The sequence below is a fragment of the Dermochelys coriacea genome, chromosome 1 (assembly GCF_009764565.3).
Source record: "Dermochelys coriacea isolate rDerCor1 chromosome 1, rDerCor1.pri.v4, whole genome shotgun sequence".
Lineage (NCBI taxonomy): Eukaryota > Metazoa > Chordata > Testudines > Dermochelyidae > Dermochelys > Dermochelys coriacea.
Window position 1 is genome coordinate 15,366,757 of NC_050068.2, and position 24,618 is coordinate 15,391,374.

The 24,618-nt window shown below is 47.8% G+C and overlaps 1 protein-coding gene across 1 annotated transcript in view; it reads left to right on the forward strand.

Annotated features, from left to right (window-relative positions):
- Positions 1–24,618, forward strand: part of USP35 (ubiquitin specific peptidase 35) — a 65,370-nt gene that overhangs the window by 13,736 nt on the left and 27,016 nt on the right. The window contains exons 2-3 of the mRNA XM_038383855.2: positions 13,000–13,696; positions 16,283–16,418. Coding sequence (XP_038239783.1) covers positions 13,015–13,696; positions 16,283–16,418 — 818 coding nt within the window. The 5' untranslated portion in view covers positions 13,000–13,014. The remainder of the gene's footprint in view (positions 1–12,999; positions 13,697–16,282; positions 16,419–24,618) is intronic.

The window sequence follows — 24,618 nt, forward strand, 5'->3', positions numbered from 1 at the left end:
GTGACAAGCAGGTAGGCTAATTCCAGCAGTTAACAAGAATATCAGAGGAACAGTGGGGGGTGGGGTGGGAGGGAGAAATACCATGGGGAAATAGTTTTACTTTGTGTAATGACTCATCCATTCCCAGTCTCTATTCAAGCCTAAGTTAATTGTATCCAGTTTGCAAATTAATTCCAATTCAGCAGTCTCTCGTTGGAGTCTGTTTTTGAAGCTTTTTTGTTGAAGTATAGCCACTCTTAGGTCTGTGATCGAGTGACCAGAGAGATTGAAGTGTTCTCCAACTGGTTTTTGAATGTTATAATTCTTGACGTCTGATTTGTGTCCATTCATTCTTTTACGTAGAGACTGTCCAGTTTGGCCAATGTACATGGCAGAGGGGCATTGCTGGCACATGATGGCATATATCACATTGGTAGATGCGCAGGTGAACGAGCCTCTGATAGTGTGGCTGATGTGATTAGGCCCTATGATGGTATCCCCTGAATAGATATGTGGACAGAGTTGGCAACGGGCTTTGTTGCAAGGATAGGTTCCTGGGTTAGTGGTTCTGTTGTGTGGTGTGTGGTTGCTGGTGAGTATTTGCTTCAGATTGGGGGGCTGTCTGTAAGCAAGGACTGGTCTGTCTCCCAAGATCTGAGAGAGCGATGGCTCGTCCTTCAGGATAGGTTGTAGATCCTTGATGATGCGTTGGAGGGGTTTTAGTTGGGGGCTGAAGGTGATGGCTAGTGGCGTTCTGTTGTTTTCTTTGTTGGGCCTGTCCTGTAGTAGGTGACTTCTGGGTACTCTTCTGGCTCTGTCAATCTGTTTCTTCACTTCAGCAGGTGGGTACTGTAGTTGTAGGAATGCATGATAGAGATCTTGTAGGTGTTTGTCTCTGTCTGAGGGGTTGGAGCAAATGCGGTTATATCGTAGCGCTTGGCTGTAGACAATGGATCGAGTGGTATGATCTGGATGAAAGCTAGAGGCATGTAGGTAGGAATAGCGGTCAGTAGGTTTCCGATATAGGGTGGTGTTTATGTGACCATCGCTTATTAGCACCGTAGTGTCCAGGAAGTGGATCTCTTGTGTGGACTGGTCCAGGCTGAGGTTGATGGTGGGATGGAAATTGTTGAAATCATGGTGGAATTCCTCAAGAGCTTCTTTTCCATGGGTCCAGATGATGAAGATGTCATCAATGTAGCGCAAGTAGAGTAGGGGCATTAGGGAACGAGAGCTGAGGAAGCGTTGTTCTAAGTCAGCCATAAAAATGTTGGCATACTGTTTTATGCAAGGCACTGAATTTAGCCGTATAGAGTGGAAATCTGTCAACTTCATGAAAAAACTCGCACAGATACAGACAGACATCATCTTCCTCTCCAAATGCAAACAGATGGACATCATACCGAAAGGACTGAAGGTAAAAAATCCATTACAATCTACATACCACACAGACTATGCTGACAGCTTGTGCCACACACTCTCAAGGAAACTGCGGAACCACCTGATCAACATCCTCTACAGCAAACAGGGAAAGATTAAGAATGAGCTCTCAAAACTGGATACTCTCATAAAGAACCAACCTTCCACACAAACTTCCTCGTGGCTGGACTTTACAAAAACTAGACAAGCCATTTACAAAACACACTTTGATTCTCTACAAAAGAAAAAGGACACTAAGCTATCTAAACTACTATATGCCACAAGGGGCCACAACAATGGTTCCCGTAACCCACCCAGCAATATTGTTAATCTATCCAACTATACTCTTAGCCCAGCGGAAGAATCTGTCCTATCTCGGGGCCTCTCCTTTTGCCCCTCCACCCCCACGAACATGATACAGTTCTGTGGTGACCTAGAATCCTATTTTCGACGTCTCAGACTCAAGGAATATTTCCAACACACCTCTGACCAACATATTAACCCACAGAGACCTTCCTGCCAACACTACAAAAAGAAGGATTCTAGGTGGACTCCTCCTGAAGGTCGAAACAGCAGCCTGGATTTCTACATAGACTGCTTCCGCCGACGTGCACGAGCTGAAATTGTGGAAAAGCAGCATCGCTTACCCCATAACCTCAGCCATGCAGAACACAGTGCCATCCACAGCCTCAGAAACAACTCTGACATCATAATCAAAAAGGCTGACAAAGGAGGTGCTGTCGTCATCATGAATAGGTCAGAGTATGAACAAGAGGCTACTAGGCAGCTCTCCAACACCACTTTCTACAAGCCATTACCCTCTGATCCCACTGAGAGTTACCAAAAGAAACTACAGCATTTGCTCAAGAAACTCCCTGAAAAAGCACAAGAACAAATCCGCACAGACACACCCCTGGAGCCAGGACCTGGGGTATTCTATCTGCTACCCAAGATCCATAAACCTGGAAATCCTGGACGCCCCATCATCTCAGGCATTGGCACCCTGACAGCAGGATTGTCTGGCTATGTAGACTCCCTCCTCAGGCCCTTCGTTACCAGCACTCCCAGCTATCTTCGAGACACCACCGATTTCCTGAGGAAACTACAGTCCATTGGTGATCTTCCTAAAAACACCATCCTAGCCACTATGGATGTAGAAGCCCTCTACACCAACATTCCACACAAAGATGGACTACAAGCCGTCAGGAACAGTATCCCCGATACTGTCACGGCTAACCTGGTGGCAGAACTTTGTGACTTTGTCCTGACCCATAACTATTTCACATTTGGTGACAATGTATACCTTCAAATCAGCGGCACTGCGATGGGTACCCGCATGGCCCCACAGTATGCCAACATTTTTATGGCTGACTTAGAACAACGCTTCCTCAGCTCTCGTTCCCTAATGCCCCTACTCTACTTGCGCTACATTGATGACATCTTCATCATCTGGACCCATGGAAAAGAAGCTCTTGAGGAATTCCACCATGATTTCAACAATTTCCATCCCACCATCAACCTCAGCCTGGACCAGTCCACACAAGAGATCCACTTCCTGGACACTACGGTGCTAATAAGCGATGGTCACATAAACACCACCCTATATCGGAAACCTACTGACCGCTATTCCTACCTACATGCCTCTAGCTTTCATCCAGATCATACCACTCGATCCATTGTCTACAGCCAAGCGCTACGATATAACCGCATTTGCTCCAACCCCTCAGACAGAGACAAACACCTACAAGATCTCTATCATGCATTCCTACAACTACAGTACCCACCTGCTGAAGTGAAGAAACAGATTGACAGAGCCAGAAGAGTACCCAGAAGTCACCTACTACAGGACAGGCCCAACAAAGAAAACAACAGAACGCCACTAGCCATCACCTTCAGCCCCCAACTAAAACCCCTCCAACGCATCATCAAGGATCTACAACCTATCCTGAAGGACGAGCCATCGCTCTCTCAGATCTTGGGAGACAGACCAGTCCTTGCTTACAGACAGCCCCCCAATCTGAAGCAAATACTCACCAGCAACCACACACCACACAACAGAACCACTAACCCAGGAACCTATCCTTGCAACAAAGCCCGTTGCCAACTCTGTCCACATATCTATTCAGGGGATACCATCATAGGGCCTAATCACATCAGCCACACTATCAGAGGCTCGTTCACCTGCGCATCTACCAATGTGATATATGCCATCATGTGCCAGCAATGCCCCTCTGCCATGTACATTGGCCAAACTGGACAGTCTCTACGTAAAAGAATGAATGGACACAAATCAGACGTCAAGAATTATAACATTCAAAAACCAGTTGGAGAACACTTCAATCTCTCTGGTCACTCGATCACAGACCTAAGAGTGGCTATACTTCAACAAAAAAGCTTCAAAAACAGACTCCAACGAGAGACTGCTGAATTGGAATTAATTTGCAAACTGGATACAATTAACTTAGGCTTGAATAGAGACTGGGAATGGATGAGTCATTACACAAAGTAAAACTATTTCCCCATGGTATTTCTCCCTCCCACCCCACCCCCCACTGTTCCTCTGATATTCTTGTTAACTGCTGGAATTAGCCTACCTGCTTGTCACCATGAAAGGTTTTCCTCCTTCCCCCCCCTGCTGTTGGTGATGGCTTATCTTAAGTGATCACTCTCCTTACAGTTTTCAGAGTAGCAGCCGTGTTAGTCTGTATTCGCAAAAAGAAAAGGAGTACTTGTGGCACCTTAGAGACTAACAAATTTATTAGAGCATAAGCTTTCGTGAGCTACAGCTCACTTCATCGGATGCATTTGGTGGAAAAAAAAAAAAAAAAAAAAAACAAAAAAAACTTTTTTTTTGGTTTTTTTTTTTTTTTGTTTTTTGTTTTTTTTTTGTTTTTTTTTTTTTTTTTTTCCACCAAATGCATCCGATGAAGTGAGCTGTAGCTCACGAAAGCTTATGCTCTAATAAATTTGTTAGTCTCTAAGGTGCCACAAGTACTCCTTTTCTCCTTACAGTGTGTATGATAAACCCATTGTTTCATGTTCTCTGTGCGTGTGTGTGTATATAAATCTCTCCTCTGTTTTTTCCACCAAATGCATCCGATGAAGTGAGCTGTAGCTCACGAAAGCTTATGCTCTAATAAATTTGTTAGTCTCTAAGGTGCCACAAGTACTCCTTTTCTTTTTTTAATAATAATAATAAGCAGTACTCACCTACATTTGCCAGGGGTCTTTCTTGCTGCTTTTTGTCGCACTCAGCAATTCCTGACCTTGTTATATAGAGATTTGAAAAAATAAGGGACATCCCTTGTAATAAGGAACTGTTGGCAACCCTAGCTTCAGTTGGACAATAAGACAATGCTTGTCTATGCTGACTAAAGCAAGTGTTGACAGAGAAGCCCCCAAATTCCCTCTCTTCTCTTCCCTTCCCTTGACCAGCAATTCAGCTTGTGATTCCAAGCTGTATCCAAATCTCCCATCTCCTCTTGCCAACAAATGGAGGCAGAAGGCACCTAATCTGGAGCCTCTGCTGTTGCCCACTATTTTGTCTGTCACAGATTCCAGTGAGTGATAAATCAAACAAACTTTAATGCATCCAGCGCTTCCTTTAGAGCTTTCCAAAGGCAGCATCACCTACCACAGGAACACTTTGTTTCAATCCATTACTCCCTTCCCCCCATCCCCCGCTCTCACCAGCCAATCTCTCCAACCACACTACCAGCAACCTAGGTGGGGGGAGGGAAGCCCCTTACAGTACTTCCCACTAAGCTTGTTCTGAGGAATGGCAGAACTGTTTTAGCTGAAATTTTCCAGAACTGTTCAGTGTGAGGCAGACTCCTGGCATGAAAATTTCAGCCCAGATGGTTAAAGCTTGGCAAAGTTTTATAAGCAACTGAAAACAGGGACTTAGAATGGAAAGTGTTGGACAACCTTAACGACAGGTGTCTGAATTGCTTATAAGAATTTATATTTCAATAAAGGTTTCAACCCATTTGGGGCCCCATTGTGCTGGGCTCTGTACAAATATACAGTAAATGCTCCAGTGGTGATAATGGTAAACAAAAGTGGGTAAACTAACCTTAGCTGGGGAACATTGAGTTTAGTTTGCCCATGAGTGCACTCCTGAAATGCTCCAGGGCGCTTATAGTCTAAAGAGTAGACAGATGGATGAAACAAACAGTCAGGGGACAGGAAGGATGGTGAAAATAGGCGGTTTAGCAGCAGGATGATCATTCCTCCCTGCTTTTAGTCTCTCTTACCATGAGATGATCTGTTCCGTCTTCAGAGCCAGTCCTTGGTCTCTGCATCTCTTCCTCTCACTGTAATACTTTCTGTTGAAACACCATCACTTGTGGGTTTGTTACTTTCTACTGCTACCCTGTCCCCATTTCCTACAAACTGAATGCATGCTTGATCCATGGATGTGATTCATTGCTGAAGGCATTTAAACTAGGAGCAGCAGCTACCTGTCTCTTGTTTAGAGTATGGACTTAGTGGCAGAACAGTACTGGTGCACTAGGGGGAAAAAATCCAGTGTATTTGCAGAGGACAGTATAAAGCAACTAGCACAAAACAGAAAAGCCATGATCACGGCTCAGTGGCCACATTGTAGGGTCAAGCACATTTGGGAATGACACAGTCATGCGCGTGCTGGGACCGCCTTGTATGATTTCACAGAGCAAAACAGCCAACTTCCAGCAGAAGGAAACTGAATGAGCGTGGAGATGTTTCCTGGCGTTTGTGCAGTCATGGGGGTAGGTAATTATTTGAATAAGTGGAATGGTTTAGTTGTTAGTTTGCTGGTTAAGAATTCTGGAGACAAGGTTTTGTGTGTGTGTGTCTTTGTGTTTTGGCTTGGCATTTTTTCACTAGTAAGCAGTCGCTCTATATTTAGGAGAAAACATTCTCTAGCTCAACCACAAGATATAGGCTGATGCAGGAATTACTGGGTGGAATTTTCTGGACTGTATTATACAGCAGGTCAGACTAAGTGATCATAATGGTCCCTTCTGGCTGGAAAAAATCTATGAAAAAAATGGTTGTAGTCCAGAAAAAATCCACAGTTCTAATCTGATTCTGTAATATGGCCAGAAAAGATCACTTGGGTCAAACAGTCTGACACCTTTTCTGTACAATATATAAAAGTTAGAGATGGAAAAGACCTATTACGTCATCGAACCCTGCCATTGCAGTGCTGTCTTCTAGTCTTCTGTGGCAGAAGCGCTCAACCTTTTTTGAATCACACCCCACTTTAGGATTTTTTTTAACTTGGAGGACCCCTCTCTTCCCCTCCCCCTCCACCAATAGTGAGAAGGACACTGCAAATATCTGTGCCAGGTTGCAACACCACTCACTCGAAGGCTCACCGTACCCTCTGAGAAAATTTGACATGACCCCTCTCTTTAGAACCTTTGTTCTCTGGTATATATCTATGCCATTCTCACTCATGTTTTGCACTGTTATGGCATCATTCATTTTAGGAGCTTAAATGCTTTACAAACATTAATGAATTAAGTCTTGCAATAGACCTGTGAGCTAGGTAGTTATTATTATCCCCATTTTACAAATGAGGAAACGGAGGCATAGAGAGGTTAGGTGTCTTCCTCGGGGTCACACAGGAAGGCTGAGGCAGCACCAGGAAGAGACTCCTCCGCTCCTTGCTCCCAGACGTATGCTTTGGTCAGTAGAAAACAGTTTAACTCGGCTGTGACATGTAGACCTGCAGTGCTGGGTAAAAGTTGAAAGGAGGGTGATCTTCCAGTTAGGGCTGGGGTGGGCTGGGCAGGGATGCAAACAATCTAGATTCAGTTCCCAGCTCTGCTACAGATTTCCTTTGTGACCTTGGGCAAGTCAGTTTCTCTACCCTGTGCCTTCAGTTCCTCATTTGTGAAATGAGGATGATTCTTCCTTTCTCCCACCCAGTGTCTGTCTTGTCTGTCTAGACTTATCTCTGGAGGTCGGGGACTGGCTCTTACTGTGTTTGTATAGGTAGCAGCAAGACACTGTAATAGATTTGTCTTAAAAGACACAGTTATTTCTATCTGTTTGATTAAATAATATTATTCATGGGTTTTCCTGCTCAGTGTTTTCATCCCACGCCTGGCTACAAATCTGACTTTAATGTGGTTCTGAACTGTTCCAGTGAAATCCTTGTTCTTTCAGCAGGTCTCCCTTTTAATCCCATATATGGTGAGTTCAGGCAGTGACAAATGGCAAACTCCACCTGACTCTGCAGTCTCCATCTCTCGCTCTGTCTCCCCTGTCACTTTGACTGTATAACACAAAAACGCAGTGTTTCCCTGATGAGCAGCCAGGATTTGCATTATTCTCTTCCAGTAAAGGCTGGCTGGCAGCACTATGGAAAACAGAGAATCCACACAAGCTGGGCAGAATCCCATCATAGGCTGCTCTACCTCAGCGGGAGTATAGCCAACGAGAGCTAGAGAGGGCCCTAAACACTGAAGGTAGAGAGAGAGGAAGCCAAAGAAGCTAAACGTAAACAGAGCTGAACTCAAAAACCTCAGACACCTAACACGGCTGCTACTTTGAAACTTGTTCGGTAGTTAGGGGGATGATAAATTATTAGGGAGGGGTTGTTTCTAAGCAAGTTTGTTCATGGCAGGTGCTGCACTGACAGCCCAGGAGAATGAAGTCCTCTCTATCCAAGTACCAGGCTGCAGCCATGTATCTATTTATCTTAGATACTTATACCGCCCCTGTCATAGGGCACATCTGCCCTGTAGCACCCCCTGCTGGCCAAGGATGGTGCTGCAGGCACTCTCTGTCTCAGTTTTCCCTCCCCACATAGGTTGGAGCTGGTGCTATGGCTTAATCCTCAGGTCAAACTTAACCCTTTCCAGCATAGCAAAAGTCCAATTAAAAAATCCCAACAAACAAAAGGGTTCTTCTGCTTTTCCAGGGCTTCTTTAAGTTCAACCCACCCTCTGCACCCTGTTCCCAGCCTCTTTCTGGGCTTTCTGCTACTCAGGTATAGAGAACTGGTTTTCCCTGGAGCACCGTTCTCCTGCAGCCCCAATTCAGGACTTTCCACACCAGACTGATGCCCTTTTATTGGTGCAGCTGGCTATTATATCACCAGAGCCCCCATAGTCCTGCCCTTTCAGGCTGGGAAGCAGCTAATTAATTATGCCAGAGGTGGTACTGGCCCCACCGCCCTTTAAAGGGACCAGTCACTCTCTGACACCCATCACCATAGTAGCTGAGCAGAGACCTCTGTTAGTCCTGTGTTGATTAGAGGCTGAGTCCACAGAGTTGTTTCCAAATCCCATATTTATAATTGCCCCCCACGAGTTCTGATCAAATGTGCAGAAGCTGCAAGACTGCTTGCCTTCAGTGGAAATCCTCTGCCTAGCTTCAGAGACAGCTACAGAGCATGTTCAGTAACTACTACACCCCTCCTCTCAGTATCTCTGGGCTCCTCTGAGTTTCCCTGCATGTGTGCAGAGACATGGATTTTAGTTGACTCCTCTGTCTTTCTCCCCACTGCTTGTCTCCCTTTTTTTTTGGACTTACAAAATGAGCATCAAACGGTGCAGAATAACATCCATGCAGCGATGCCAATTTACACCAGTTGTGGATCTGACTCAGTCTCTCCACCCCATAATTCACCATGGAGTGTCTTGGTGTGTATGCATCCGTCTGTCTCTCGGTGCCTCGTGCAAAGTGTTAAGCACCCTCAAGGTCTATTGAAGTCATTGGGAGTTGATGGCGCTCAGCACCTCTTAGGATCAGGCTCTAAGTATTTTATCTTGCATTTATTCAAAGGACAAATACATGACCATTCGTAGGAAGTTCTGTTTATTCTAGGTGTTTATTTTAGTTGGGTGGTTTTTAAATCTTACAGCCTCACCTACTGGTGTCATCGTTAGAATGGAAGATCAAATCCCTCTCCATCTTTCAAAATGCCAGCTTGCTCAGTTTATTTTTAAAATGAGGACAGGGATGTTGTTTTTATAGCTACAGTAGCAATCTCTGTTTCTTTAGCATGTCTCACCCTGCCCAGCATGGGTGGCGGGTGGCATAGGCAGGGAAAAGCTGTGCCTCCCCAAACAGCCTGTCATGGCCAGGGCTGGCTCTACATTTTTTGCCGCCCCAAGCAGTGGAAAAAAACTGCCGCTGCGGATGGCAAAAGGGAGGAGCTGCCGCCAAATTGCCATGGCCACGGAAACACTGCCGCCCCTTTCTAACTGCCGCACCAAGCGCTTGCTTGGAACGCTGGTGCCTGGCGCTGGCCCTGGTCATGGCCCTGTCCACATTCCGCCCCTGGGAATTCCCCTGCCTGCTTCCATTTCCCCGCTCTTTGAGACTGGGGTAGGCAGGCTGGGGCCGGTGCACACAAGGCCTGGGGCTAGGGGCGCTGGGGCCAGCCTCCCCCAATGGCGTGTTCACCCGCCACCCATGCTGTTCAGTCTTGTGTCTTGCTGCCATCTCCCATTGGATGGCTGGCCATGCTCTCAAACGTCACACGGCCAAAGCTGAACTCCTCAACTTCCCTTCCATGGCCTCCTCCTCCATTACTGTGGACAACACCTCTGTTCTTCCCCTCATCCAAGCCTGCAGCCATGGGCTGTGTTTGATTGCTCCCACTTCTTTGCCCCTGTGTAGCCAGGACAGAACCAAGTCCTGTGGTTTCATCCCTCACAGTGGATGGCTGAGCCACAACCTAGTCACCCCCCACCTCGAATACTGCAGTGTCCTCCTCTCGGGTCCATCTAACACTCTGTCCCCCGCACCTCCATCCATCCAACATGCTGTTGTCACAAAACCAGTTCACTTCAATCGTGCCACCTTGCCCTTGGACCTGTTATGGCCTGGGATGTAGGCAGTCTGCCCTAATAGTCAGAACAAGAGTCAGGTCTAGTGGGTGGAGCAGGTGTCCAGGTTGGGGATATAAAGCCAAGGGTCAGCCCCAGAGTCAACAGCCAATTACCAGAGCCAGGGGTCAAGCCAGAGTCAGAACCAGGCATTGAAGCTGAGAGTCAGAGCCTAGGTCAGATGCCAAATGCCGGAGCCAAGGGCCAAGCTGGAGGCAGGGTCAGAGAACACCGATCGCTGAGGATTGGAGGCGAGGTGTAAGGGCAGGAGGAGATGCAAGGATCAAGAGCAGAGCAGGAGCACAGTGGGAACAGGAGCCAAGAGCAGAGCAGGAGGCAGGCACAAGCAGGGTCCAATGCAGCTACAAGAGGCAAACACCTTGTTGCTCAGACAAACGGCCAGTTCCTTCTTCTGGCTTAAGGAGCGAGGTTGGACCAATTAGTGGAGTTGGGTGATCCTCCCATCAGAGCTCCCATGGGTGGTGCCTTGGCTGAGGTTATAGCCCTAGTAGCTTCTCAGCACGCTCAGTTCCAGTAGCCATTGGATGTGGCAGCTGCCTGGCGACTCTTGGCCCTGGGTTCAAGACCCAGAACATCACTGAGTCACTCTCTCCACATTGCACTGCCTCTCAGATCCAAATACCTTGGCCTCACTTTCCAGGCCCTACATCAATGCAGGCCGAGCATAGGCTTCAGAGCAGGTCTCCTTTCGTGCCACTCCACCAGCAAGGTGGGTTAGTCTGTGTTTTTCTCTCTGCAAGAACTTACTAACCCTCCTAAATCATTAACTGCTGATCTGTTAGACGGGAGTAGGGAGGGAGTCTCTCCTTGGTGCAGCGGTACCAGCCTCCCTCTCCTGGTAGCTCCTCCGACTGGCGATCATGACCTCTCTCTGGTGTACTAGCTGGAGACCCAAATGGGGAGGCTCTTCACGCAGTCAGAGTGCTGAGGAAGAGGCAGGGATCCATGGAAGGCATCACCCATAGATGTTTTCCCCACAGGATCAGGAGAACAGTGGGTGGCACGGGAGACGGCTGGTGGGGGGATGGCACATATCCCGCAATGCGGGGAGGGTAGTTCTGAGAGTGCAGGGCCTGAATATCCATATTCCCCCTCAGGGTACCCCAACAGTGCCTGAAATGCTTGCGCTTACGTGGGAGCGAATGAGTAAGAGTAGGGGAGACTGAGCAACAGAGGGAGGGGGGATAGAGTTAGCAGGGGGTGGGGCCCAGAGAAGGGGCGGGGCTTTGGAGAAGGGGCAGGGCAGGGGCAGGGCAAGGGTGTTCGGTTTTCTGGGATTAGACACTTGGCAAGCCTAGTCATCCCAGTGCATCAGCCTCTGCTAAAGCCCCAGGACTGGCTACAATGGGAACTTTTTGTCAGTGTCTCATGGACCCTGTACTGCAAAGAGCGAAAGAGGATTCCTCTTAGTTCAGTTGGTAGAGGCCCATATTTCCGGAGCAGGGAGATCTGGGTTCTTTCCCTGCTGTGATGTTCCGAGTGGCCATAGTGCCTGGCACAGAGACAACAAGTAGCTATGGACTTGTTATGGTATTATTCCTCACAAAACAAATGGGAGGAAATGAGATCGCAGAATCCGAGCCCAGGCGCAGAATCACATGTGACTGATCTGCAGCTAACAGGCCCTCGCTCAGTCTTGAGCTGAGATTTTCCCAGGCTGACAGCTGGAGATGGGGAGTGAGTCACTGCAAGCTGTGCAGGGGAGTTGCGATGATGATCTGGAACAGTAGGTCTACAGGAATGAATAGAAAATGACCTCCAATTGCGGGGGCTAGGAGGCTGTGTGAACTCAAAGAGAGTATAAGGGTCTCTAAAATTGGGAGCGTTTTCACCTCTGTCATCCCAGGCTGCTCCTTAAAATTCTGGCAATTTAATCATCTGACACACACAAAAAGACCGACAGATATCTTTAGCCTCAATAAAGACACTTCAGCACAATAACCAGAGGCAGGCACCTCTAGGAGGTAGAAATGACACGAGATCGTCCGTGTTGTCCAGGAAGTAGATGTCGATAGTCATGCAGAGTACAGCAGTGTAAATTGTTTGCAGAGCTCTCCAATTATTGGATCTGGCCGAGCTGTGCTTGCTGCAGGACCCAGGTCACTTTTTTGCAGCTGCCTGATCTTGGGGCCAACTTGGCTCCTGGTAAGAAACACCTCAAGGCTGCTCTTAGTAGCAGCTGGCTGTCCACAGCCCAAAGGGGCTGTTACAGCACCCAGGGATTGCGGAAGTGCAGTGGTGCTCTGGCCACGCCCCTTTCCCCAAGCCAAACCCCCTTACACCAGGAGCAGGGGAGGGTTTAGCATAGTGCCAGTTTTACACTCTGCCAGAGGAATCCGCAGGAAACTGATTAAGCCGCTTTATGGCCCTGCTTTAGTGATACAAGTGGGTCCTGTCTAATCTGAGGATCATTCCTGTATCTCAGAATCAGCTCTGAGTTGTGTCTTTATTGCTTGATTGTCACCCTGCGTATTAGTCCTCTAATAGGACTCGCTACATGTAATATTAAAGATTAACATGGGAGGGTGAGGAGTGGGAGCCAGGGAAGGTACACAGGCTCAAATTTTACAATCTGGCAACGCTGCTCCGAAATCGAGAATTAGGCACCTAAATAAAAGTGGCTGGATTTTCAGAAGTGCTGAGCACCCAATCCCATCCCCACTGAAGCCAGCAGGAGCCATGGGTGCTCAGAAGCTTTGGGTGATAAAGTAAAACTGGACTAACGTGCTGCTGTTTCACACTGTTTCAGAATCTGAAAGGTGAAATGGACAAGATACTAGAAGCTGTGATGATGTCTTCCTACCCCAACAATGTGAAACAAGGGCTAGTGAGACGTGTCATAGAGGCAATAAAGCAGCCCATGGACAGCGAGCAGTGCTGGTCCATGCTAGAACTCTCCACCAAGCTGTACCTCATGGGCGACACCAAGTTTAAGAGAGAGATCGGCAAAGAGGTTTTGGAAGTTTACGGCCACTACCACCCGGAGGAGTTTGAGGAGTTCTTCAATGTCCGATTCCTCCTGAGTCTCCTCCAGGAAGGTTACGGGCCAGCGGGGAAACGGAGCTTTTACATATTAGATTATATTCACCTGGGACTGCAGTTCATCTTGGAGAGCCCGTCAGCTAGTGACATTTTCAGCCTGCTGAGGATTGAAGTGCTCCGCAAAGTCTGCGAGCGGCCTGGGCCCAAGCAGTGTGCTAAGATCAGTAAGCTCTTATCCCAGCATCCTCAGTGTGTTCCCACGGGCAAACACCAGATTTTGTTTTGCCAGCAGCTAATACGGTGCATTGGGCAGTTCCAGTGTATCTCAGAAGGAGAAGATGACATCATGGAGTTTCTAGACCACGTGAACAAAGTGAGTGGACTGTTACAGAAGATCTGGAGAGCTCAGACTTCCTCTATTCTGCCATCCTTGAAGGAGCTTTTTACTATCATTTCTTCGACAGGTAAAAACAGTACAGTGTGTTTTCAGCCGTGTGCTAATAATGAAATAGAATGTCTTACATCAGGGGCTGGCAACCTTCGGCATGCTTCCTGCAGCTCCCATTGGCCAGGAACAGCGAACCATGGCAATTGGGAGCTGTGGGTGGCTGTGTCTGTGGACGGTCAACATAAACAAAATGTCTCGCAGCCCACCAGCGGATTACCCTGATGGGCCGCGTGCCGAAGGTTGGTGACCCCATCTTACATTTTACATTGTCCTCAAAGATCTGGCATTTCAGGAACTTAATAAAACAGATACATAGTTGCACAGGTGATAATAAATAGGAAAGGGATCATCTGCTACTGAAATACAACAGTAAGTCCACAGCAACCCTACCCAATCGTTTATGCCAGGAAGTGAAGAATATATTATCCAGTTGAGATCGCAGAGGAAACTTAGGCAGAATTTTAATTATGCAAGCTGAAATTTTGACCAGTGTGCTGGTGTAAACCAGTGATATAGCATCCAACTCGACTCCAGGCAAAGCCAGTGGAAAGATTGCCATTGACTACAGTGGGAAGTAGAGTGAGTCTTCAAAACATTTGATGATGTCTCCCTCTAGTGGCCATCCTCAGTGGGTCTGCTACTTACTGATGGCTAACGATGTTACTCCTTCAGTTCAAGTGGGAAGGGCTTGTGCTTTCAGTTCTGAAGCCGTCTGGCTTTAGCCCTAAATTCCATCTCCAGTGTTCTCTGTGATGTCCATTAAGCCATGCTATGTGGTAGAAGTGATTGCTCCAGTGCTTGTGGCCCTCACTGAGTTGTTACAAAAGCACTTGGGGGAGAATTTCAAAGGGTAGTGGGGCTCCCAGTTCCCTGTGGGCAGTAAATACCCATTCTTCACTCCCACAAACTCCAGTGCGAGCTGGGCACCTTTCTGCCCTGGGTGCTTTGGAACCTCACCTTTGGCCTTGTGCCTTGAAGCATGCCCCAGGGGTGTAAATATCCTAGATCATCCTGTAATGGGCCCCCTGGGGTGCAACCTGGAACTGGGGGTACTGCTGAGCCCTCTGTCTTACCAATCTCGGTTCCCTCACATTGTGACATTGTGACAAGTTACAAAGCCCCCCAAGCTTGCCCTCATACAAACATTCACAGGCAGGGGGCACACCCAGCTGTGTTCATGAATGCTCTGCCAGCCACTGCATGAACCAATAATAGAGAGGCTCCAGCCAAAATACCCCCAGCCCTCCAGCCTAAGACCCCAGAGCTGTACCGTCCTGCCCTGGTCAAAAGCCTGACCAGTATGAATTTATTACCCAGTCCTCCCCACCCTTGATGTGAAGAGGACTATGCACAAGCCTTTGTTAATTGAGCTGAGGTTTTCCCTGCACTTCAAGCAAACCACACTGTTTTGGATAAAAAATATAAAATAGATGTATTAACTACAGAAAGATAGATTTCAAGTGCTTATAAGTGACAGCAAACAGGTCAAAGACGGTTACCTAAGAAATATACACTAGATGGGATTTGAATCAAGCAATGTCTTACCCTGTTAGATAGTATAAACAATCCAGTAAGCTTCCATGCACAGGCGGGCTTCCTTCTTCCCTGCCTGGGACCCCTTCCTCAGTTCAGTCTTTGTTCCACAGATGTTTCCAGGTGTTCTCTGGTGTGGGGATTGAGGCCCCGTGGTGATGTCACTTCCTCCTTTTATAGTTTCTTCCATATCGCGGGAACCCCTTTGTTCCAAGCCAAATTCCCAGCCCAGTTTGTGGAAAAATACATGTACGAAAATTGCGTTCAATATCGTGTGATCTGGTCACAAGCCCTTGCGTGCTCCCGATGAGTTATGGTGGCCATTGTTCACGGGATGACTGAAGCGTCCCCAGGACAGTTCATCAGATGAAGATAAGCTTTTCTCATGGCTCATTGTCTTTGTTGATGGGCCATTCAACTTGAACAGGCTGCTCACAGACTGTATGTAAAGCTTTATGAGTGTTACCCGGGGCAACCACATTTAAAATACAAATACATAGTTAATATTCGTAATGCCAGATACAAAAATGATACATTATATAAATATGGTTTGCTAAATATCATTATCCTAACTTTTCCATAGACACCTCACATGGCATATCTTGTACAAGATGCATCATAATCATATTACTACGGTAAATATGAGGTGCAGAGTGTCACACGTCCCATTGGAGGTTATAGAGAACAAGCATAGAGAGGGAATTTGCTTGCATAGGGATCTAGGGGTCGGGACCAATTGGCCAGCTGTTAGAAAAGCAATAGCACACTCCAGGGGCTAGCATTCATTTGCATGTGATCCCTGCCCCTCTTTCAGCTATGTGCCTCACAAAGCACCCAGGGTGTCTGCCACGACCGCATGCCTTGTGTGCCGTTAAGAACATAGGAACTGCCATCCCAGAACAGATCAGTGTTGAGTCGATGGAGCTATGCTGATTTAGACTAGCTGATGAGCTGGCCCTTTGTGTAGCTAGAAAGGATCCGACCTTTGCCATAGAGACAGGATAATGTAAATCGGATTTCCCAGCAACTACCAGCTTTAATGCTGTCTGTTCTTACTAATATCTTGCAGAGGAGCAGGAAGCTCCATCGAATGCCTTGGCCAGCGTGGTCCAATACGTTCCACTAGAGCTCATGGATGGTGTCATAAGAAACCTAACCAACGATGACAGCATAACGGATATGCAGATGATGACGGCAATCAGTAGGTAGGAGATGTGGGGAGGTACCGGTTGCTGAACGTCCTGGAAGGATTCTTGCTGTGCCTCAGGCCAGAGAAAGACCTGCCCAATAGCTACATTCAACCCTTCCTAGCAATTTCATCCCAGGACTCAGGCTTAGGAGCAGAATGCTCTTTGCTGGTATCCTGTACATCCCTAGTGTGGAGGTTTGAGGGGTTTGGGGACAGGAGAATTTTGCGTTCCCTCCTCACTACCCTCCAAGCATGCAGGACTCTGGGAATAAGGCCAAGATTTTCAACAGGTACTTGTGATTTTTAGGTTCCCCACTTGAGACACCTTAAAAGGGCCTGATTTTCAGAAAGTGCTGAGAACCTGCCCTCTGAAAATCAAGTCCCTTTAAGGTGTCTCAAGCTGGGCATCTGAAATGGAGTCCTCCAAAATCACTAGGCACTTCTGAAAGTGCCGGTGCTTTGGATCTTTATTTAACTGAGTGACGTATCCCTTGCACGCACCCTGGCTGTGCAAATGGCTTCAGCCTGACCTCAGAGCTGCTGTTTTCCCTACAGGGAATATCAGGAGGGTCTGGGCAGCACAGCTGCTGGCGCTGGTGGCTAGTAAGGCACAACTGACTGGCTTCTGGAGCAGCAGCTCCCTTCTACCCTAGCTCCTGCGAAAGTCACAGCTATAGAACAGGGAGCTCCACATGCTTGGAAAGCCTGGAGCACAGAGGAACTACAGAAGGTGATGGGCTGGTTAGTAATCAGTTAATGACATAGCTCAGATACTGTGTAGCACCCAGATCCCACCCCGATGGATGCATTAGAACTACCTAGCTTGAGAGAGATTATAAAGGAAAACCAGAGTTGTTCTGTCTCCCATTTCCTGCCTGCAGTTGAGCTCCTGCAGAAGTAGACCTTCCCTGTATGTTGCCTGGACATGCTTTTAACTCTAGTTTGCAGATTACATGGTAGGATTTAGCCACTCAATGCACAACCAAGTATATCTTTTGTCTTAGAATGGCAGAGCTATTTCTTTTGGTTGCTCCAGTAGTGGAATGAAGGGGGGCTGGATGGGTAAAATGCCAGAGGACCTTTTTCTCCTGCAGGACAGTGGTACAGATGTGTCCTAACTTGATGAAATGGAAATTAGCTGTAATCTAATGGTGCTTGGCTGCCGTCTAATGGTGATCGGTGGTGGTCTCAGTGCAGATCTTGGAGTCACGCAAGAGGTAGCCCCCTTGTTAGCAGACTCAATGGAGATGCCAAGGAGTGAATGAACTGTGGAGGCTTTGATCCCTAATTGCTTCAGCACCCGTTAACCAGGGGGCGGGGCTACTCAGGGAGAACAAGGGTTTAAAGAGCCAGCTCCTAAGTAACCAGAGGAGGTAGAGAACAGGGGCAGCTAATAGGGCTGAATGAACATCAGGCATTCTAGAAGTGGTTCTTCAAGATCAGGCTTGGGATAGAGTCTCCTCTCTGGGCTCAGCAGCCTCCTCTGCAGGCCTGTGTCCAAGTCCCAAAACTCCTCCCTCTCCCAGGTTCCTTGAGCCGGCTTGGCCTAGGAGAGTCTTCATCCTCTGGGCTCCTCAGAGAGGCCACTTCCTGCTTTCCTTTGATACCCACATCCACCTTGTCCTCCAGGTTGTGTGTGTGCTCTCATGAGCCCAAGTACAAACAATCCTTCATAAAGGGCAGGCTGAGCTGGTTCCCTTAAGTGGAGCTGGTCTTCTCCCTGGCTCCCTTTGCAGAGCATTAACCCCTTCTCTACCTGTTTTAGTGCCGGGTGCGTCCATTCCATTCCAGGCTACATGGTGGGAGCTAGCACTGTTCATTGGCGTATCCCTTATACCTGGACTGTGGAGAAATAAGAGGCTTCCGCATATACGTCCCTTCCACCAGCACAAAATTCTCTTTGACTTGCTGGGGTGGGGTTTGTTTTCATAAAATCTAAAGTGATCCGAGTCAAAACACGTCTGCATTTCAGTGCCATTTCCAACCCCCATGGTCTTTTCTTTCTTTTCATGGGGAGCTAATCCCAGATGCCGCTGTGGACTCTAATCGATAATTCCACTAAGAGCATCAGCTTCCAAAAATAGCCGTCACAAAATCAATTGCCTCTTTCCTTTAAAATCCTCTGTTACGATGAATGATTACTCATTGCTACCGAAGCATTAAGCAGAGCTTGTGAAATGTCATTAGGCTCACTTAGGAGCCAGCGGAAGTTTTGGTGGACTGTTTATAAATTGATGGCGCTCCAGAGAGCTACATTAACATCATTCTTTCTTCGAAGTGGAATTACTTTGAAAGTCACAAAGGGATTTTATTTTTGTGCATGGAACCATCTAGCTCGACACATAGCAAATATAGTAATAGTTTACATGTGTATGCAGCCCCTTTCATCTCAGAATGCTTTAGAAACTACATACATAGCAAAATCTTTCAATGATGGGTGAAGGCAGCCACCTCTGGGGTGGGAAGGTTGTAGCTAGGGGATAATCAGCACACAGTACAACAGCAAAGTGGGGAGTGAGGAATGGGATATTTTGACCAAGAACATTGGAGAGAAATGCCTCTTACAAAAATTCAGTGGATCATTTCTATCTCTGTCCACATAAGTGTTTCTGTGTGGCTGCCTTTCAGTGGCATTATATTTATTCCATCTGTAAAATGAGGTTCACGATATTGACTTCCTCTGTAAAGTGCTTTGAGATTACCCTACGAAATTAGGTCAAATTTATAGAAGTCGGTTTTGTAGAAAGCGTTTTTATACAGTCGATTGTGTGTGTCCCCACATAAATGCTCTAAGTGCATTTAGTCGGCAGAGTGCGTCCACAGTACCGAGGCAACCGTCGAGTTCCGGAGCGTTGCACTGTGGGTAGCTATCCCACAGTCTCTGCTGCCCATTTGAATTCTGGGTAGAAATTTCAATGCCTGATAGGGCAAAAATATTGTCGCAGATGGTTCTGGGTACATATCGTCAGGCCCCCCCCCTTCCCTCCCTCCCTCCGTGAAAGCAACGGCAGACAATCGTTTCGCTCCTTTTTTCCTGGGTTACCCATGCAGACGCCATAACATGGCAAGCATGGAGCCTGCTCAGCTCACCGTCACCGTATGTCTCCTGGGTGCTGGCGCAGATATGGTACTGCATTGCTACACAGCAGCAGCTCATTGCCTTTTGGCAGCAGACGGTGCAGTATGACTGGTAGCCATCGTCGCCGTACTCCTGGGTGCTCTTTTAGCCGACCTCGGTGAGGTCAGTCAGGAGCACCTGGGCAGACATGGGAGTGACTCAGCGAGGTCATTTCCCTTTTTAAGTTTCATCTCATGGAGTTTCAGTCCTGCCGGTAGTCGTACTGCACCGTCTTTTGGTGAGCAGCCAGGAGATGACGATGGCCAGCAGTCGTACTTCACCGTCTGCTGCCAGCAAGATGTATAAAGATAGATGAAGTGGATCAAAACAAGAAATAGATCAGATTTGTTTTGTATTCATTTTCTCCCCCCTCCCTCCGTGAAATAAATGGCCTGCTAAACCCAGGATTTTGAGTTCTATCCTTGAGGGGGCCATTCCATTTGTCCTTGGTGCAAAGCCACCCCCTTTGTTGATTTTAATTCCCTGTAAACCAACCCTGTAAGCCATGTTGTCAGTCACCCCCCCCCTCCGTCAGAGCAACGGCAGACAGTCGTTTCGCGCCTTTTTTCAGAGCAGACACCATAGCACTGGGAACATGGAGCCCGCTCAGATCACCGCGGCAATTATGAGCACTATAAACACCGTGCGCATTATCCAGCAGGATATGCAGAACCATAACCTGCAAGAAAAGTGAAACCAGGCAAGGAGGAGGCAATTGCAGCATGGTGACGAGAGTGATGAGGACACGGACATAGACTTCTCACAAAGTACGGGCCCCTGCAATGTGCGCATCATAGTGTCAGTTGGGCAGGTTCATGGCGTGGAACGCCGATTCTGGGCCTGGGAAACAAGCACAGACTGGTGGGACTGCATCATGTTGTGGGTCTGGGACGATTCCCAGTGGCTGCGAAACTTTCGCATGTGTAAGGGCACTTTCATGGAACTTTGTCACTTGCTTTCCCCTGCCCTGAAGCGCAAGAATACTAAGATGAGAGCAGCCCTCACAGTTGAGAAGCGAGTGGCGTTAGCCCTGTGGAAGCTTGCAACGCCAGACAGCTACCGGTCAGTTGGGAATCAATTTGGAGTGGGCAAATCTACCGTGGGGGCTGCTGTGATGCAAGTAGCAAACACAATCACTGAGCTGCTGATATCAAGGGTAGTGATTCTGGGAAATGTGCAGGTCATAGTGGATGGCTTCGCTGCAATGGGATTCCCTAACTGTGGTGGGGCGATAGACGGAACCCATATCCCTATCCTGGCACCGGAGCACCAAGGCAGTGAGTACATAAACCGAAAGGGGTGCTTTTCAATGGTGCTGCAAGCACTGCAAGGGACGTTTCACCAACATCAATGTGGAATGGCTGGGAAAGCTACATGACGCTCGCATCTTCAGGAACTCTGGTCTGTTTCAACAGTTGCAGCAAGGGACTTACTTTCCAGACCAGAAAATAACCGTTGGGGATGTTGAAATGCCTATAGTTATCCTTGGGGACCCAGCCTACCCCTTAATGCTATGGCTCATGAAGCCATACACAGGCAGCCTGGACAGTAGTCAGGAGCTGTTCAACTATAGGCTAAGCAAGTGCAGAATGGTGGTAGAATGTGCATTTGGGTGTTTAAAAGCACGCTGGCGCAGTTTACTGAGTAATTTAGACCTCAGTGAAACCAATATTCCCATTGTTATTACTGCTTGCTGTGCACTCCATAATATCTGTGAGAGTAAGGGGGAGACATTTATGGCAGGGTGGGAGGTTGAGGCGAATTGCCTGGCCGCTGATTATGCGCAGCCAGACACCAGGGTGGTTAGAAGAGCACAGGAGGGTGTGGTGCGCATCAGAGAAGCTTTGAAAACCAGTTTCATGACTGGCCAGGCTACGGTGTGAAAGTTCTGTTTGTTTCTCCTTGATGGAAACTCTCCCACCCTGGGTTCACTCTACTTTCCTGTAAGCTAAGCACCCTCCCCTCCTCCCTTTGATCATCGCTTGCATAGGCAATAAAGTCATTGTTGCTTCACATTCAGGCATTCTTTATTTATTCATCACACAAATAGGGGGATAACTTCCAAGGTAGCCCGGGAGGGGTGATGGAGGAGGGAAGCACCAGGTGAGGTGGTGGAGGAGGGAAGGACAAGGCCACACAGCACTTTAAAACTTATGGAATGCCAGCTTCTGTTGCTTGGGCAATCCTCTGGGGTGGAGTGGCTGGGTGGCCAGAGGCCTCCCCACCGCGTTCTTGAGCATCTGGGTGAGGAGGCTATGGAACTAGGGGAGGAGGGCAGTTGTTTACACAGGGGCTGTAGCGGCGGTCTGTGGTCCTGCTGCCTTTCCTGCAGCTCAACCATATGCTGGAGCATTTGAGTTTGATCCTCCAGCAGCCTGAGCATTGACTCCTGCCTTCTTGCAGCAAGCTGACGCCATCTATCATCTTCAGCCCGCCACCTCTCCTCGCGGTCATATTGTGTTTTCACGCACTCTGAGATTGTCTGCCTCCACATATTTTGCTGTGCTCTGTCAGTGTGGGAGGTCAGCATGAGGTCAGAGAACATTTCATTGCGAGTGCGTTTTTTTCTCCTAATCTTGGCTAGCCTCTGGGAAGGAGAAACATATGCAGCTGGTGGAGGAAAAAAAAAGGGAGAGTGGTAGTTAAAAAGACACATTTTATAGAACAATGGGGACACTCTTTCATGGTAAACCTTGCTGTTAACATTACATAGCACACGTGTTTTCGTTACAAGGTCGCATTTTGCCTCTTATTGAGGGTATGCCGGTTTGGTGTGAGAGATCACTCATGCAGGGCCGGGCAACAGAATTCGGCTTGCAGGCAGCCGTGGTAAGCCAGTCTTTTGGTTTGTTTAACCTTCATAACATGTGGGAATGGCTTCAAATAGCAGCGCCCTCATTTCCCATACGAAGTAGCTGTTGCGTTGGCCATTTAAAACGGGTTGGCAATTTAAAAGGAGGGGCTGCAGTTTCCGGGTTCATGTGCAGCAGAAACCCAACTAACCCCCCACCCCCACACACACACATACACACCCAATTCTCTGGAAGATTTCTGTTCAGCCACAGGCAAACAGCCCAGCAGGCACGGGCACCTCTGAATGTCTGCTCACTAAAACCACCCTATTTCAACCAGGTGACCATGAATGATATCACTCTCTCCTGAGGGTAACACAGAGAGATAAAGAACGGATGTTGTTTGAATGCCAACAAACACCAGGACCATATGCTGCAATGCTTTGTTCTGCAATGATTCCCAACTATGTGCTACTGGCTTGGCGTGGTAAAGTGTCCTACCATGGAGGACGGAATAAGGCTGCCCTTCCCAGAAACCTTTTGCAAAGGCTTTGGGAGTACATCCAGGAGAGCTTTATGGAGATGTCCCTGGAGGATTTCCACTCCATCCCCAGACACGTTAACAGACTTTTCCAGTAGCTGTACTGGCCGCGAATGCCAGGGCAAATTAATAATTAAACACGCTTGCTTTTAAACCACGTATAATATTTACAAAGGTACACTCACTAGAGGTCTCTTCTCCACCTTCAGAAACCAGGAGCCCACCTTGTGTGGGTTCGGTGGGTACTGGCTCCAGGTCCAGGGTGATAAACAGATCCTGGCTGTTGGGGAAACCGGTTTCTCTGCTTCCTTGCTGTGAGCTATCTACAACCTCCTCCTCAGCATCATCTTGCTTGCCCCAAAACCCACTTCCGTGTTGCCTCCCACTCCTTGGACGGAATCAAAGCACAGGGTTGGAGTAGTGGTGGCTGCACCCCCTAGAATGGCATGCAGCTCATCCGGCACGTCTGGGGGCTCTGAAGCGGAGCATCCGTTTGCCTCTCTGTTTTTTTGGTAGGCTTGCCTGAGCTCCTTAATTTTCACTGCGGGTCCCTCTTATAGCCTCTGTCCTTCATGCCATTGGAGATTTTTTCAAATATTTTGGCACTTCGTCTTTTCGAATGGAGTTCTGCCAGCACGGATTTGTCTCCCCATACAGCAATCAGATCCCGTACCTCCCATTTGGTCCATGCTGGAGCTCTTCGGCGATTCTGGGACTGCATGGTGACCTGTGCTGATGGGCTCTGCATGGTGACCTGTGCAGGTGAGCTCACTATGCTGGCCAAACAGGAAATGAGATTCAAAAGTTCACGGGCCTTTTTCCTGTCGACCTGGCCAGTGCATCTGAGTTGAGAGCGCTGTCCAGAGGGGTCACAACTGAGCACTCTGGGATAGCTCCCGGAGGCCAATACCGTCAAATTGCATCCACAGTACCCCAAATTCGACCCGGCAAGGCCGATTTCAGCGCTAATCCCCTCGTCGGGGGTGGAGTAAAGAAATCAATTTTAAGAGCCCTTTAAGTCGAAAAAAGGGACTTTGTTGTGTGGACGGGTGCAGGGTTAAATGGAGGTAACGCTGCTAAATTCGACCTAAACTCGTAGTGTAGACCAGGCCTAAGAGCTAGGTGGAGTTCTATGTAGAGCTGGCTGAAACTTAGAATTTCTGGTTGGCGGGAAATTTCAAAAAATTTCATTTCAGAACCATAGACACATGTTGTTTCTGAAACAAAATGTGTTCCTGTGGGACCTGTGGCAGCTGACTGAAATTTACATGATTCTGCTCTCTTTCACTGCTGCTCAAGTGGGGTCTCTCAGGGTTTTTTTGGCTCCAGGTTGTTAATATGAGGACAGAGCCCAGTTAGAGCTGGGGCTTCTGTGCTCCTCAGCTCCACGGCAGGAAGCCAGGAAACTCTGCCATGGTGGGGCTGCCCCACAGCTGTGGAAACCTGGAAACCTGGATTCCCCATCACCTGCCAGGAACCTATGCAGGGTTCCATCGGAAACCTGCCTGTGATTGGATGAAAGCTCATTGAACCTGAGATGGTTTCACAAACACACACAAATGATGATAAAATATTTCCATTGATAATAATCTAAGTTTACAAATAGGCAAAGCAAGAAAAATGCTTTCTGAGAATTTATTAGAGTTTGATTTAACGATATTTGCACTGTATACTTCGACTCGTAATATTGACCATTGATGTTTTAATACTAACAATTGTAAAGCTTCAACATTTTGAATCTCAACAGATACTGTCATTACATAAT